The sequence below is a fragment of the Ahaetulla prasina genome, chromosome 2, assembly GCF_028640845.1.
Source record: "Ahaetulla prasina isolate Xishuangbanna chromosome 2, ASM2864084v1, whole genome shotgun sequence".
Classification (NCBI taxonomy): Eukaryota; Metazoa; Chordata; class Lepidosauria; order Squamata; family Colubridae; genus Ahaetulla; species Ahaetulla prasina.
In genome coordinates this window covers 175,923,280-175,940,638 of record NC_080540.1, presented here as the reverse complement: position 1 = coordinate 175,940,638, position 17,359 = coordinate 175,923,280, and the positions used below count along the sequence as shown (strand labels likewise).

At 45.6% G+C, this 17,359-nt stretch overlaps 1 protein-coding gene across 2 annotated transcripts in view; it reads left to right on the top strand.

Moving 5' to 3' along the window:
• ABCD1 (ATP binding cassette subfamily D member 1) overlaps nt 1-16,520 on the top strand; it is a 28,621-nt gene extending 12,101 nt beyond the window's left edge. Inside the window, exons 4-11 of one of the 2 annotated variants that reach the window (XR_009153107.1) lie at nt 3,558-3,726; nt 6,949-7,043; nt 8,331-8,476; nt 9,013-9,158; nt 9,349-9,433; nt 10,173-10,298; nt 13,031-14,853; nt 14,970-16,520. Coding sequence is in view for 1 of the 2 variants with exons in the window: in XM_058165976.1 (XP_058021959.1) it covers nt 3,558-3,726; nt 6,949-7,043; nt 8,331-8,476; nt 9,013-9,158; nt 9,349-9,433; nt 10,173-10,298; nt 13,031-13,229 (966 nt within the window). In the remaining variant the exon portion in view is untranslated. Of the gene's footprint in view, nt 1-3,557; nt 3,727-6,948; nt 7,044-8,330; nt 8,477-9,012; nt 9,159-9,348; nt 9,434-10,172; nt 10,299-13,030 lie in introns of both variants that reach the window. The other variant, XM_058165976.1, reaches the window with a different exon arrangement.
• Nucleotides 16,521-17,359: the final 839 nt, after the last annotated feature.

The window sequence follows — 17,359 nt, the reverse complement described above, 5'->3', positions numbered from 1 at the left end:
TTCAGGGGTGCAGCGGATATTATAGGCGTTACGGAGACCTGGTTGGGCACTGAAGGTGTGCCCTGGTCGAGATGTGCCCACCGGGTTTCCGTGCATTCCATCAGCCGAGGCCCAGGGTAGGGGTGGAGGGTGGCGGTTGCTATTAAAGAGAGTCTAGAGCCGAGGAGACCACTGTACCTCAGATTGCCGGGTGTGAATCCTCTTGTGAGGTGGGGTCATAGATGTCAGATGGGCTTGCTGGTCGCGTACCTGGCTCCTTGCTGCGTGACAGCTGCCCTGCCCGAGCTCCTGGAGGTGCTTGCCGGGTGGCAGTGGAGACCCCAGACTTTTAGTCATGGGGACTTTAACTTGCCATCTGCCGGCTCGTCATCGACGGTAGCTCGGGAGTTCTCCATGACGGCCTTGGACCTGACTCAAGTAGTGGATGGCCCCACTCACATCGGGGGAGGCACACTGGACCTGATTTTTGTCTCTGGTCAGTGGTCGAGAGATCTGGACTTAAAGGAAATAGTCATTGAACCTTTGTCATGGTCAGATCACTCTCCTTCGCCTGGACTTTCTGACCGCTACCCAACACCGCAGGGAGACGGAACCATTACGGTGGTACCGTCCCAGGCGCCTGATGGACCCAGAGAGGTTTCGGACGGAGCTTGGGCCACTTCCTGAGGGTCTGGCTCACGGCACGGCAGAGGAACTAGCTGCAGCCTGGGAACGGGCTGCGGCTGGGGCTTTAGACCGTGTCGTGCCTTTGCGGCCTCTGACCCGGCGCAGATCCCAACCGGCTCCTTGGTTCTCCGAGGAGCTGAGGGGGATGAAACGCCGGAGAAGACGCCTAGAGAGTTCCTGGAGGTCCAGCCGCTCAGAGGCTGATCGGACACTAGTTAGATCCTATACTAGGACCTACCTAGTGGCACTGAGGGAAGCGAGGCGCCCACGCCTCCCTCATTGCGCCGGCAGATAACCGCCCAGCTGCCCTGTTTGGGGTGACCCGCTCCCTCCTTCACCAGGGGGAGCGGGATGACCCGTTGCGGGACGTGCTGAGGAGTTTAACGGTTATCTATACGATAAAATCGCTCAGCTTAGGGACGGTCTGGACCAAAATTGTGGCGATTCAGACGAGGTATCTGAGGCGGTCTTGGTGATGTTGTGTGGGATGAGTTTGACCCTGTGACTCCGAGGACATGGACAGGTTGCTGGGTAGATTGAATGCCACCACGTGTTTATTGGACCCGTGCCCTCCTGGCTGGTGCTGGCCACTCAGGAGGTGACACGAGGCTGGCTCCAGGGGATTACGAGTGCTTCCTTGTTGGAGGAGTCTTCCGCCGCCTTGAAAGAGGCGGTGGTGAGGCCCTCCTCAAGAAGCCTTCCTGGACCCGGCTGTTTTAGGTAATTATCGTCCGGTCTCCAACCCGCTCGCGGCGAAGGTTGTAGAGAGTATGGTGGCATATCAGTTTCCCCTGCACCTGGAGGAAACTGTCTATCTGGACCTGCTCCAGTCCGGCTTCCGACCCGTTACAGCACTGAGACGGCTTTGGTCGCGTTGGTGGATGATCTCTGGAGGGCCAGGGATAGGGGTTATTCCTCTGCCCTGGTCCTATTAGACCTCTCAGCGGCTTTTGATACCATCGACCATGGTATCCTGCTGCGCCGGTTGGGGGATTGGGAGTGGAGGCACCGCTTATCGGTGGTTCTCCTCCTATCTCTCCGACCGGTCGCAGACGGTGTTGACGGGGGCAGAGGTCACCCACGGCGCCTCACTTGTGGGGTGCCGCGGGGTCGATTCTCTCGCCTTCTGTTCAACATCTATATGAAGCCGCTGGGTGAGATCATCAGTGGCTTCGTGTGAGGTACCAGCTGTACGCTGATGACACCCAGCTGTACTTTTCCACACCGGCCACCCCAATGAAGCTATCAAGTGCTGTCCCGGTGTTTGGAAGCCGACGGGTCTGGATGGGGAGAAACAGGCTCAAGCTCAATCCTCCAAGACGGAGTGGCTGTGGATGCCGGCATCCCGGCACAGTCAGCTGAGTCCGCGGCTGACTGTCGGGAGCGAGTCATTGGCCCCGATGGAGAGGGTGCGTAATTTGGGCGTTCTCCTGGATGCACGGCTGTCTTTTGAAGATCATTTGACGGCCGCTCCAGGAGAGCTTTCCACCAGGTTCGCCTGGTGCGCCAGTTGCGCCTTTCTAGACCGGGATGCCTTGTGCACAGTCACCACGCCTTGTGACGCCTCGCCTGACTACTGCAATGCTCTCTACATGGGGCTCCCCTGAAGGGCATCCGGAGGCTGCAGTTGGTCCAGAATGCAGCTGCGCTGGTGATAGAGGGAGCCTCGTGGCTCCCGAATGACACCTATCCTGCGCAGGCTGCACTGGCTACCTGTGGCCTTCCGGTGCGCTTCAAGGTGTTGGTGAACGCCTTTAAAGCGCCCATGGCATAGGGCCGGGTTACTTACGGGACCGCCTGCTGCTACCAAATACCTCTCACCGACCCGTGCGCTCTCACAGAGAGGGACTCTCAGGGTGCCGTCGGTAGCGACAATGTCGCCTGGCGACACCCAGGGAAGGGCCTTCTCTGTGGGGCCCCGCCTCTGGAACGAGCTCCCCAGGACTTCGCCAACTTCCGGACCTCCGAACCTTTCGCCGCGAGCTCAAAACTTACTTATTTATCTGCGCTGGACTGGGTTAGTTTTTTAAGTTATGGGTTTTTAAATGGGTTTTACTTCCAAATTTTAATTATGGCCAATTTAAATAAGTTTTTTATTAGTATTTTAATTGTATGTATTGTGCATTTTACTTGGCTGTGAACCGCCCTGAGTCCTTCGGGAGAAGGGCGGTATACAAATTTAAATAATAAAAAAAAAAATAAAAAAAATAATTTCACCTCATAAAAACTGCTGAAGACTTAAGAGAGAAACTAACCGAAACTACTCAATGAGCTGCATAGGTGAATTGGACTTGAACTTTAAAACTAGAACCATAACCAGTACATTGGGTTTCTATTGTATACCTCCCAGGATCCTAGAAAAATCTGACATCAAAATTGCCTTTGTATTGGTCAGGCTTACAAATGTAACAAGAAACATAAAAAGTTGAGATGTTCAGGGAAGAGGAAGTTTTTCAGTTTAATTGCTGATGGGCAGAGATACTTTGAATATTTTAAATCCAGGAACAGAATGTAAATGAAAAATAGTTGCATTAATTCACTATTCCCTAACAGTAAATATGAGGCACTACTTAACTCTGTGGGTTCAGGGAAGTACCAGTTACACCCATTTGTCGTCTGATCTGATTGCTACAGTCCTAATTGTCAGTTTGATTATATCTTAGGGATACCTTCTGCAAATATGATCTGTGTGATTTCATATATGTCTCCAGCACAGTAAGAGCTGGATAAATGCTTTGAAACATTATTCTGGCCTGTTGTTTTCCCAAGTCTGGGAAAACAACCACTGGTGAATGCCCACTATCTCAACCCCTGGCAAAAGGTCTAATAATTTGATATGTGGGTTCCCATTCCAGATGAAAATGAATTGCAGTTGTGCCTTTCTTCTCTAGGCAACTGAACTAGCAGGCTACACTGCTCGTGTGTATGAGATGTTCCGGGTGTTTGAGGATGTGAAATGCTGCAATTTCCGACGCCCCGGAGAGCTTGATGAAGGCCAGGCTCCGGCTGGAACAGTTATGAAACATGGTATGCGTGTCGAGGGCTCACTCCAGATCCAAGGTAAAGCTCTTCAATATATCCGCAGCTGCCTTTCCCTGCAGCTGATTTTGCAATGGCATCCTGCTAGATAAAGATTTTGTGTCAGAAACTGACAAGGATCAAATTAAGACTGTAGCCTTGGACACCCAAGTTTAATTAAGTATTTTGTTTATTGATGAAAGAAGGCATATGGCTGCCACTCCTTTCTTCTAGCTGTAGCCACAGACATCCAGAAAGTAGACATCTTCTAAGTAAACAGCCACAAGCTCAGTCTATGCTGTGGATTTGCTGAAAACATTTATACCCTGCTGTTTAGCCTGAGTGACTCCTAGCAAAGCTTGCATAAGAATAGACACAGTCAATCCCTGCCCTCAGGCTTTCAGTCTAAAAATATATGACACAGAAGGAAAATAAACAGGACACATAATAATAATAATAATTCACCATTCCTATAGTGACCAGTTGTGATAGGACTGGGGTGCTCCAGAAGGCCTAGAACCATGATGGCAAACCTACGGCATGCATGCCTGTTTTTTGCTGTCCCTAGCCTCCAGAGCCTCTCTAGGAGTCTGGGGAGGGTGAAAACAGCCTTCCCCACCCACCCACCCGTAGGCCCTCCGGAAGCCAGAAACAGGCCGTTTTTGGCCTCAGGAGGGCCTCCAGGGGGGTGGGGAAGGCTGTTTTTTCCCTCCCCAGATTCCTAGAAAGGCTCTGGAGCCAGGTAAGAGAGAAAAACAGGCCTACCGGCCCATCGTATGGAGCAGGGGGAACGGGGGTGTGTGTCACGCATGCATGTGTGGGGGTGGGGCACATAGAATTATGTGTGTGGGCACGCGCACAAACCCCTGCCCCCCCCCGGCACACAATGGCAAAAAGGTTAGCTATCATTGGCTTAGATGATACCTTCAGCTCCAGAAGACATGGTTTCGTTGCTCTCTTTCCAGTAGATCTTATAAGGAGTTGGGAGGGAGGCCACAGCAACAGAGAGGTGAAATGCTGGCTAGGGTTAGGGTGGCTTATTGGATGTTGGTTTGGTATATTACATGAACCCTGCCACTGTGGATTGAAAACCATAGTTAGGATTACTGTAATCTAATCAATTGGGATTTATTCAGGAAACCAGTTAAATAAACTGTATCATAGCATAACGTATAAAACAGATTTATGGCCTGATGCTTTTCTGTACCCACACTAAATTCTAAATTGTCTTAAAAGAATCAAGGAAAGTTTCCCCTGGTTTTTTTATGGCCTCACATGCAGCCAGCCTGTGTTTAGGCTGGCTGCATGCATGCCATGTAAAGTTCCAACAGTTGTTTTTGTTTACTTCCAAGTGCAGTTGGTGGAATCCAGAGATACTTATATAATTTAAGCATAATATCTGTGAAAGAATCAAATGATTTTTTCTTAATCTGGCTCTCTCAGATATCTGGGACTGTTTTCTCCAAACAGCTCTGATCATGTTGTATGGAAGCAATGGATGGTGTAGTCTAGCTGGTCTAGAGCAGGGCTCTCCAACCCCTGGTCCATGGACCAGCATCGGTGCCCGATATGCCAGAAACTGGTCAGTGCAAACAAGCGAAGCCCCATCCATGGGATGTAGGCAGCACACAAAACCACAACCCCCCTGGTCCATGGAAAAACATGGAACCGGTCCCTGGTGCCCAAAAGGTCTAGAGGGAACCAACTTAGGAAAGGTTGCAATAGATTCTTCCCAGTTTTACCTGCCCTTCACTGATGTTGGCCAAGGTTGGAGAACTTGAGATGATCATATCATAGTTCCAAATGTTCTCCTGGGACCTTAGAATTAGTGCTCAGTTATCTGCCATATACTTTAATCTGCCAAAAGCTATCCCTGCACTTTAAAAAAAAAAGTAAACATTTGATTTTGGTCATTATTCCTTTTGTTTTTAAAATGACACATATAGGAATTATTTTCTAATGTTTTATTTATTTGATATTTTATTTTAAGTCAACAAAAATTTAAAATCAATCAGCAAGATGGTTTTCATAATTAAAAAAAAAGCTTATGAAGGAAAAGCTTGAATGTTTTGCCTTTACATTCTGATGGTTGTATAGAACGTCCAGTTATGTGGTCATAGATAGACTGAGATAATAAACCTCAGGCATGGGTTTACTAGGCCTTGCTACCAACTTTGTCAGTTCTGACAAATAATATGATCAGCCCATATTACTTTTTTTTTTAAATTTACATTTATATCCCGCCCTTCTCCGAAGACTCAGGGCGGCTTACATTGTGTACTTGATTTTCTCTAGAGTCTGTGTCAAACAAAAGAAATGAGGGATGCATTCTCCAGATTAAGTTTAATTTCACACCTTTGTGTAAATTATGCAAGGTCAGCATATTTTAAGGATATAAATTATATAACCTACTTTGCGAGACTTCCTCCTATGTCATTGTAACCAGTTTTGCTTGCCTAAACTTTAGTAATGTCCTGCCTAAGATTTTAGCTGTCATTACCTTGTTCAGATACATCTTTACAGCCTTTTTCTCCTCCTGTATATGTCTTGAGAGATGATTGCTATAATAATTAATGTAGTTGTAGAAATAAGGTGATGTAATGCCTGCAGCCTTTCCCTACTCCTTGTTCAGTGTTTTACGGATCCATCTTTTTCACTTATTTAGTGGGGAGGGTACCTTACTATATTATTGGATACCTGTTTGCTAGGCTCAATTCAGGTATGCTAAGCTATATCTTATGGGAAATGTACCCGGTATTGAGGCCTATTATCACGCTCCATTTTTAAAAAAATAAATAGGAAACAGTAAGCAGCCATTTTTATTTATAAGAATATTTCTGAATTCAACACTAATTTTACAGAGCATTTGTAGAAAATAAAAACTGCCAGATAGCCGCAGGGAAAAATAGACAAAAATTAGCAGAGGTTGTGAGGAACATCCTGCAAAGAGAGATTAGAAATAGATTGGGAAATAACTTTACCAGATCACCATCTGATGACTGGCTATTCTCTCTATGGTACCTTATTCACTTAATAAACTGTAAAGCCTCGACAGCAGCCATGGATGTGCCCACACCAAGATGTAAAATCTCAGAAAGCGTCCGTTGTCTCAGGTTCCACCTATATGAAATGAGTCATAGAGCAAAAGAAATCATTGACAAAGGGTTAAATTTGTTTCTTTCTACTGAGAAGGTCAGCATCTCTTGCAATGAAATGCTTCTTTCATTGTGAAAATAAGACTCTTGTCTTTTCTTCTGCTTACAGGGCATGTGATTGATGTTGACCATGGGATTGTCTGTGAAAACATCCCCATCATCACTCCTACCGGGGATGTGGTAGTCACCAGCCTCAATATCCGAGTAAGTGGTCAAGGCATTAGTATAGGACAAACTGACTTTGTAGATCCTGATGAACTACAAGGCCAAGCAACCTGAACCAGCATGGCTAATGGAAAGCGAAGTTGGAAATTGTAGTTTGACCACTTCTGAAGTCCACGGGGAGATAGTCCGAGTGAGTAATAGGAAGACTGGGACTGGGATAGCAGCACTGAAAAACTGATGAAAGTTGAGATGTTATATTTTCTAATCTAACTGCATCAACCTGGGAAGCAATTTAAGATTACTTTCATCGAGTAAGGCTGCCAGAACTGGCCCTATGCAGGTATTATTTTAATAGGCTCCTGCTATTCAGGAATTAGTAGGTGGCAATGCTGAGAAGCTTCCCCTCGGAAGTCTGTAAGTCAGCTTGTGATCAAAGGCACAGGACCAGATCAAAACCCTTTATTTTCATGGTTAGTTGATACAGTGGTTCTGTTGGCAAACATATTAACTCAGCCTATGTTTTGCTGGCCATTGTCTCTCTGTATATTCCTGGACAAAGTCCTGACGTGGAAAGGAGATAGGGTGTCAGGAGGCAACTACAGGCATTCTGTTGGCTAGAATTCAGAGAACGGGAGATCAAGCAGCAGCAGCAGCAGCAGCAGCAAAGGAATACAGAAAGGGAAGGGCTAGCGAATTTCACCTGTTTCAGGGTCAGGCAGGATGACTTATGTGTTGAAGGGTCATGTGTGTTTCGATGGAACTGATAGGTAACTTCTGGCCTTTATGATTTTGCAAGAAGGCTGTGAATACAACAGGAGCTTGAGACCAGATTAAGAAGAGAGGTAGTGAGCTGATGGGGCTCAGAGATTGCTATTAGAGCACCAAATGGATAAAGTAAGTTGCCTGGACAAATACAATTTCTATTGTAAGCGTTGTTGGATATTAGGGGAGTGGTGGGGGGAGCTTGGATCCTGAGAAACAATTAAAGCTGCCAAGAATTGGAGAAAAAATTGGGGAGAGACTATTATTCCTATTGTTGTTAGTCACACAGTCAGCCAAATGTTCAGGCTGGATTTGGCATTTTTATCCATCTATCAAGAGTTTTTGAAGGACTTGGGATAGGCAGATGTGGATGTTTGATGGTGTTAGAGATATCATTGCAGGATGTACGCCATTCCGAGTAAAGCTGCCTTTTGCAGTTGACGATGTTTGATCAATGCTAGCGATAGTCCTGTGTTGCTTCAGATGTTGTGGGATATTCTTGTTGTTGTTATTGTATTTTTATTCTTCCTTTTTCATATTTTGCTCTGTGCTTCCCCCTTGCAGGTAGACGAAGGCATGCACCTCCTGATCACTGGACCAAATGGCTGTGGGAAGAGTTCCCTTTTCCGCATCTTGGGGGGCCTTTGGCCAACTTATAATGGCACCCTCTACAAACCACCTCCTCATCGAATGTTTTACATTCCACAGAGGTACAGTGGCTAGTATGGCAGGGGAGGATGGGGAACTGGGGATCAAACAATAGAAAAGTCGGCCCTCTTGGAATGAGTCAGATTGAGTGAGGAATGAAATACGAACAGGAAAACTCTGGATTCCAGAGATCTGAACTCTAGTTGCCTCAAGGTTCTCTTTTTCGTTATCGGAGAAAGAGAACCGGTACACTGAAGAATGCCCTAGTTTGAATCTCTGCCCTGTCATGAGATTTCTAGATAACTTCATGCAAACTACTGTTGCAATATTCGGGAGCTTTCCAGTTTGATTAAGTACCAGATTTTATCATCCCAGGATAGTTATTGTGCATACTGGCTGGTGGTAATGAGAACACAGCTGAAGCCCACCAAGCTCAGGAAGGTTGCCTTCAGCTTCTGCCATCTCCACGCTTCACTTGCTCGTCTGACACAGGGATGCAGCCTCCTTTAAAGGGCTATCAACACTCTAACTATGGAGAGTTTCAGCTGCTCTTCAAACGCCAATTTGTGTGATTTGTTTACTTGGGATTTTACTGTAGACCATATATGTCTGTGGGCACCCTGAGAGACCAGGTGATTTACCCAGATACAGCCAAGGACATGGGACGGAAAGGACACACCGATTCTGACCTGGAACGGATTTTGGACGTCGTCAACCTCAATTATATTGTACAGCGTGAAGGAGGTGCGTAGCTCCCTGGCATGGATGGAGAAGGTGGCAATCAAACACCTTGACTTTTACTGAGGGGAAATGTATCCTGTGCTTTGTCTTGCCTTTGGTTTACATGCAGGAGACAGGGAATTGGGGAGATGGTGTAACTAGACATACCGAAAAAGTAACAGTAGAGCCTCTTCTTTAATTATTTTTCAATCAGGTTGGGAAGCTGTCAACGATTGGAAGGATGTACTTTCAGGTGGCGAGAAGCAGAGAATGGGGATGGCCCGGATGTTCTATCACAGGTTAGTGCCTAGAACTGCATTTCCAATTGTACCGGGGGATGACAGAAACCGGGCCATGTAAACAAGCGAAGCCCTATACATGGGATGCAGGCAGCACTTGAAACCATGCCCACTCCGGTCTGTGGAAAAACTTGTCTCCACGGAACCAGTCCCTGGGGTCCAAAAAGTTTGGGGCCACTGCTTTACACCACTCCCTGGTGATGCTGGATTAAGTCACAAAAGAACTTCCAAAAAATGTGGCTTTGGGAGAAGCAGTCAGGCTCCATTCCTAATGTATCAGTGGATTTGATCAAACACTATTGTATTCACAGAAGATTCCCAGTGCTTAACAATATAGACATAAAAACAAAAGAAAACTCTATAAACAGCAGCAACCACAATAATAATGATAATAGCTTAATCCAAGCCAGGAGTGGCCGCTTTCCTTATTTCCTGAATTGTCTTTGAAATAATTTCAATTTAAGTAGTATTTGGAAAGCAGTCGAGCCTGCCAAAGAACAAGATTGTTAGAGAGAGCAGGTGCCCTTTACATTTCTAGGTCTCTGCTTCCTTCCTTTCCCATGAGGTGGTTACTGGGTAATTATTGTTCTCCAGTAGAAAGACATGGTCCTGATACTGAAAGAAGCAGGAATAAAGGAAAGAAAGGGGGCAGCACAGCACGGGAGGGACGGATGGGGTCCTGGACTAGTGAAACAGGCATTTGGGATCACTGACTTGGGCCCTCCGTTCCTTGCCCCAGGCCAAAGTATGCTCTCCTCGATGAATGCACCAGTGCCGTCAGTATTGATGTAGAAGGCAAGATCTTCCAAGCAGCAAAGGATGCAGGAATAGCATTGCTGTCCATCACACACCGACCTTCGTTGTGGTATGTCTTGTTCTTCGCCCAGGATATTATGATGCTTTATACCAAGGGTGTCAAACTTGATTTCATTGAGGGCCACATTAGGGCTGTGTTTGACCGGGGGGGGGGGAGAGAGTGTGTGTGGCCAGCTTGACATCACTTGTGTCAGGGGTGCCTGTGGTGGCCCAAGTGCTCTGCCAGTGAAAACGGGCTCCCATTTTCCATTTTCAGCTGGGACAGCCTCCTGCAATCCTCTGCCAGTGAAAACTGAGCTCGGGAGCCCGTTTGCACTAGCAGAGGCACCTTGGGCTGGTCTTTCGCTGTTTCTAGAGCAGTCCCATGAGCCAGATCTAAGCACCCCGCCTTGAGTTTGACACCCTTGCTTTATGCCTTCCCTCCCTTGCTTAAAGATCTGTGTTTTTTGTTTTTATTTGAATAGATATATCACACTTGTAGCATATATTCCCAGGGGTTCCTGATTAGGGCCACCAAAACAACGAGGCCTCTTGTGATATTAATCTCTAAGGTATCACAAGATTCTGTTGTTTTGCATTTACTGTAGCATCAAGTTTCTGTGAATTACATTCCATTTCTTTGGGATAATTAAAAGAATGATAAAAGCAGTCGAAATACAATCAAAACTTGGGGAAGGAAACAACATTAAGAGGTCAAATGAAATGTAGAAGGTGCAGACTCACATTTTTGACCTTCCTGTAAAACAAAGGAAAAGTGAAGTAAGATCGTAAGCACAGTTGAGTTGCCACTCCTGATTGGGGTTGCTAAACAAGGATTGCCTGTACATTTGTTTGCTTTTGGATTATTACATTGTGTAAACCCTCACTTTTGAATTATGATTTACTATTGTTCTAATCCAGTCATTTATGGTCTTCAGTAAAACATGAATAAACAAGTTAAGGATGTAATGTATGGAATGAGATATACAGTATGTTAGAGCCTCAGTTCACATATTCTCTTAGAACACTGTGTTACACCCAGGGGTGGGTTCCTCTTACCTTTACTACTGGTTTGCAATGGGAGCCCACTTGCTCGCTTCGCTCCTGCACAGATCTTCCATGATGACATCTGGGCAAGTAGGCGGAGCCTCTCGCTGCTTTTATTACCGGTTCGCAAGAACCGGACTGAGCCGGGAGCAACCCACCATTGGTTACACCACAGTTTTTCAAAATTATCCATAATTGGCTGAATTCATATTTCATGCTAAGCCACTCATATCAGGAATAAGAACTTGTGACATTCTAAAATCAGTAAACTATAAGTTCTTTACACGATCCAGGATGTTCTTTCTTCTTATATAAGTTCTTTCCTCCTTTGCAACTGTCCACAAATGCTAGGAATTGCACTGTAATGTAGTGACAGCCTTTTTAGCTGGAAATCAAGATTTACAAACTACAATGGTACCAGATTCACATAGCATGCTGGGACAAAAGCAAGCAGTGTCTTATGCCTTAGCACACGGGTGTCAAACTCGTGGCGTCATGTGACATTTCGCAACGTTTTTTCCATTTGCAGAGATGGGGTAGGTGTGGCCTGAGCGTGACGCATCCAGCCCGCGAGCTATCGGTTTGACACTCCTACCTTAGCATGATGTACAGACCAGTCTCCTTTCTTTATCTGTTGCTCAACATCCCTTGTGGAATTCTCCAAGTCCTTTGTCTTCATGCATAGTTGTTGGGAAAGTAAAGAAGTTGGAGAATTCTTAGGTCCTTTCTCTGAAATCCGGCCACATATTCCTGCCTAAGAATACATCTCATCTATTGCTGTTTTTGTGTGTTTGTGTGTCATTGATTTGATTAACAAAGGGAAGGAATTCCGAAATAATTCCTGTGTTATTACTTTTGCTTTCACTCATCCCTGGAATATGTCTGGCAATCCTCCATGATAGCTCCAGGGGCAGGCATATGATTCTTCCAGGAAGCCTGTGCTTTCCCTGACTGCAAAATTCTTTCCTTGTATTAGTAGTGGCAAATTCTTCCTTGTAGAAGTCCCTTTTTACCAAATTCTCACCTACTCATAGCCACAAGACTCAGATGGGCAGGTCAGGAAAGTGTGTCTAGGAGCCTGGAGGCAGAATTTGTCTCTACTTTGGTGGCCAGGAGCTGGTTCCTTTTTCCTAAAGCAGGGACAAAAAAGGAATTTTTTTCCATGGGACTTTCTTCCCTAGGAATCCTGGACCTTTAAGAAGCTTTGTGCCAGGAAAAGAGGCATTTGCTGAACTCATTATTTCAGTTCATACTGCAAAAGGGGACAGGGGACCTGTGTATTGAATCTGGCAAGCCTCAAGCCAATCCACTTTCCAAGCCTCATCCTTCCTCTCCTCCCACCAGCCTCCAGTTATACTTCCTTTCCCTCCCCCATTTCTCTCTCTCTCTCTCTCTCTCTCTCTCTCTCTCCCTCCCTCCCTCCCTCCTTCTCTCTTTCTCTTGTCCCTGGCTATTCTCCCAAGCAGGGAGTCATGTCATGTCCTCAGCAGGAAATTGTGTGGGCAGGAGCACCATGGTCTCATCCCTGGAGACTGAGAGTGGTTTTGTTTCTGACTCCCCTCCCAGGAGACAGCTTAGTGGAAAAATCCCTCCCCCAAACCCCTCCTACACATAGGACATTTGTCTAGAGGAATGAGGAACAGTAACAGAGCCAGTGTGGGCGAGGTTGACCTTGAGCAAGGAGAAAGATGGCAGGCTGAATGCAGAAGTTGTATCCTGGAACGGTCTCTCAATAGCCTCCATCCTTATTTTCAGGAAGTACCATACCCACCTCCTCCAGTTTGACGGGGAGGGTGGCTGGGGGTTTGAGAAGCTGGATCCTGAAGCCCGTTTCTCTCTGCGGGAGGAGAAGCAACGCCTGGAGCAGCAGCTGGCTGGTGTCCCTGAAATGCAGCAACGTCTCAGCGAACTTTGTCAAATACTGGGTGAAGATGCACCCTCTGCAGTGGGATAGGTTGGTGATTTTGGGTGCCTTCCAATCTCCTTTCCCTGCTGGCTTGGTGAGAAGGATCCTAACTGCGACGCTCTCACCTCAGGAGCTGCACAAGATGGCCAGTTTTTGTCCCAGCCACCCAAGGAGCAGTTAAGGATACCCTGCGGGAGGGCATTACTTATGTCTGGCACCCATTAATTTATTCTTCTGCCTCTGTTTAGGGATGGAGGAAGAAAGGGGTTGCCCCACACTGCCAATATCTCTGAAGCCAGCCCTTTCAATCCCCACACACATGGTGCCTCAATACCCCTCAATAGTACAAGTTCTTCACTAGTGGGAATTGCACTGGTCCACTGCCAGTCTCGAGCCTCTGTACTCATGGACTTTTTGGAGTAACTTCTCAGCTACTGCCACACCAACACAGAAAGTTCAGCCAAACCAATCACAGCCTTTCTTCGCAGAAATGCCGCACATATAGCACAAGTGAACAGAGCTCTCACCAGCCTCTTCCATTCTGGCCTCCACAGCAAGGCTGCAACATTTGGCTCCACTGGCAGATATCTGGTACCCAAATTGAGGGATGTTTGCTGCTCCTTTAAACAGCCCTGGAGCAAAGCAGAAAGTTTAAGAAATTCAGAGTTAGGTTGGTTATATTCTATGAAATGCACATATTTTCCAGGCACTTACCCATCGTCTCTTTAAGAAACTCTTCGTGATACAGGGCAAGTTGCCTAAAGAGGTCCCGGATCCATGAGGCCCGTCTTCTGAAGTTACCTTGGGATGTTATGTCTCTTGTTTCGAGCATGCTCAGATGGTGCCCAAGGTTCACCATCTGGTACCCTTATAGATGATTCAAACTGTGTTGCCGACAGCACATCTTTGTAACCTCTGGGATCTCAGCACTGCATTCGAAGTATGCTCAGTAAACACAGACATGGGAAAGTCTTCCTGAAACGGGAAGAAAATCACTGTTTGCGATTTACTTTAACGTTGTGATCTTGCAAGGTCAGATTTTGCAGCTTAGACTATCCAGCCTTTCCCCAAGGTTTGTCTGCATGCCTTCTGATATGGAGAAGGCCTTCGCTTTGGGGAGGAAATGACCCTTTATTGAGGGAGCTGTATTTCAGTATCGCCCGATGGAATTGGGTCTGTCAAATTGGAATTTCCTAGAGAGACTACACCAGAATTTCCTAGAAATATTTTTATTGTAAGTACTCATTTGATTTAGACTTCTCCGACGTTCTCATTTTCTGTAGACCATGACAGGGTACGCGGGTTCCCAATTCATTTAGTCCCTTGCCTGAAGCAGGATACATAAAGGCATTCTTACTTGCAAACTATAGAGCTTTGCCAATTTATTTGCATTGGAATAAGATCCTAGCCTGTCTTGACTGAGGATAGAGCACATGGTAACTCCTGTCTCAGCTACTGTGTGCATATTATTTTATCCTGCCACTTTAACTGATAGGTTTTGTAGCGGGACTACACTAGATAGGAAAAGAATAAGTGGATCCCCTTTTATGAGACCTACATTAGATTATTATTCTTACTATTGTTACGGTATTGTTGGTCTGCTTCCCCTCCCCCCAAAAAACCCCAAAATCATGAGATGGTGAGACTTCCTACTATCATGGCTTAAAGCAGGGTCTCCAACCTTGGCAACTTTTAGCCTGGAGGACTTCAACTCCCAGAATACCCCAGCCAGCAAAGCTGGCTGGGGCGTTCTGGGAGTTGAAGTCCTCCAGGCTTAAAGTTGCCAAGGTTGGAGACCCCTAGTTTAAAGTACTAATATCAACTTTCTCCCTATGAAATAAAAGACCAACAAACTATTATTAATATTAGCGCCAAGGCCCATCCAATAGTTCCTTTTAGTGGGAACTTCATTAAACCTGATATCAATTTTACAGGCTGTCTTGGCCCACGATTCCTTTGTTTTCCAGAATTTCGAGCGGCTGGGATCCCACCCGTAACATCCTCCCGCGTATCCACATTTGGTTGAATCTGCCTATGCAGAGTAATGAGGCACTTTTTGGGGATTAAAAAAAAACTGGACTGGTTTAGATTTTGCAAGCTGCTGTATTCTTTAAAAAATGCTCCCTCACTTCTCCCTCATAATTAAACAAAACAAAGAACAGCACAAGGAAAAAAGCTTGAATAACCTTTTCTCCCACACATGCCCCTTGAGGAGATGTTGGATTTCTGTGGTTGCTCAAAAGCCCAGCTCCTATCTCCACCATCCATGCCTGTAGTTTGAAGTAATACTGCTTACTTCGCCATATTCAGCTGAATGAGCCGATGTAACCTTTTAGTTCCACCTTTCTATTTTTGTAGAAACGAGAAAGTCACGATCCCACAGTTGCTGCTTCCTGCAGATCAAAAGAGAGACTCTTAACAGTTCCATGCTGCTCTCTGCCCCCTCCTTTACTCCCACAAGAACTTGTGGTATTTGCTACCAGTGACCCTTCACTGCTTATGACCCTATTGTTATATTTTCCAGCCACAGACCCATCAAGCCCGGCTGTCCCAATCTCACCAGTAAAGTCGAAGATATTTATAGGGAAGTTTCAGTCAGCATCAAATTACTTGTCTCGTGCCCGCTAGAGCAGATCTTTAATTCAGATTGTACTAAGCCAAAATGGGATGGGTTGATTTGTGATGTAATGCAATATTGTGATTTGTAAAAAAAAATATGGTTCTCGGCTTGGCGTGAATTCATCCAGCTATCTTAATCAACAAAAACATGGTTTTGAATGAGAGTGTAGAATGATATGTGAAACCTGTCAATATGTACGCATATAAGAGCAGATTGGATATTGGAGGGAGGTTCCAGATGCTGAGAAGCTTGATGAAGGAAATTCATCTTCTTCTTTTTCCTCCTCTCCTTTACTGTAGTGTGTAAGTGACTAGTTTTATTTACTGTGTGTCCACATTTTGTAAAGTACTTTGAAATGGCATTATCAGATCTATTATGGGCCATTTTATGAGCCTGGTGTGTTCTATCTACTCTTCTAGAAAGAAAGAAAGCAAAGCTGTTTTATTGCTTATTGGGGAGGGGGAGAGAACAGCAAAAGCCAAAGAGTGTGCCATTGAGATTGTGTATCTGTCAAATGTAACATTCTCACTGCAGCACATAGCTATTTCCATCTATTAGCTTTGATGTCAAAATCATGCAAACTATGCAACAAAGATTTTCGTGGTAGTTTTGGACAGGCAGGACTACCCACTCTGTCTTCTGTCCTCACAGTGCCTTTTATGCTGGCAATGCCAGGTTTATTCAGATGATGTTAATAAATACGACGAAACACAATTGTCTGTGTGATTCTGGGTTCATTACCGTATGTCAGAAATGGGAATCAGAAAGTTTTAAAAAGTGAAGCCTGACCAGGTGGCTCGGTGGCTAAGACACTGAGCTTGTCGATCAGAAAGGCCAGCAGTTCAGCGATTCAAATCCCTAGTACAGGTCTCCTGTATGAGCAAGGAGTTGGACTAGATGACTTCCAAGGTCCCTTCCAACTCTGTTACTGTTAAAGTCTCAGGCTCCAAAGGCTTGAAAGAATCCCAGGATATTAGAACACATGATCTTTCCCTCACTCGCTACAATACTCAGTTTGGTGTAGTGGCTAAGGTGCTGGCCTAAAAACCAAGGGACTGTGAGTGCCAGACTGTGAATGCCATGCATGCCAGCTGGGTGTCTGGATCAATCCCTTTCAGCCCTACCCATCTCACAAGGTTGTTGCTGTTGTTCAGAAAATAGGAAAAGGAAGGAGTATTAGGTGTGTTCCCAGTCGAGTTACTTATAAATTAATAGAGGCAGGACAAAAATAAAATAATAGGAATAGGTGCAATCCCAAAACACCATCTGGAGCACCATCTGAACGTCTTCATCATTGGCAAAATCATCCTTGGTCAATTGCAAAAGGCAGCTTTACCTAGAACAGCTTACATCCTGAGACAATACTTCAACACCATCAAACAACATCTGCCTATCCCAGGTCCTTTGGAAGGATTACAATAAGTGGGTAAAAATGCCAAACCCAGTCTAAACATCTGGCTGACTGTGTGACAAACCACAATAATAATGCTGCCTATCTAAAGTCCGACCTAGATGAGCAAGATGAAATCATAAATTCATCAATTGAGTCTGCAGGAGG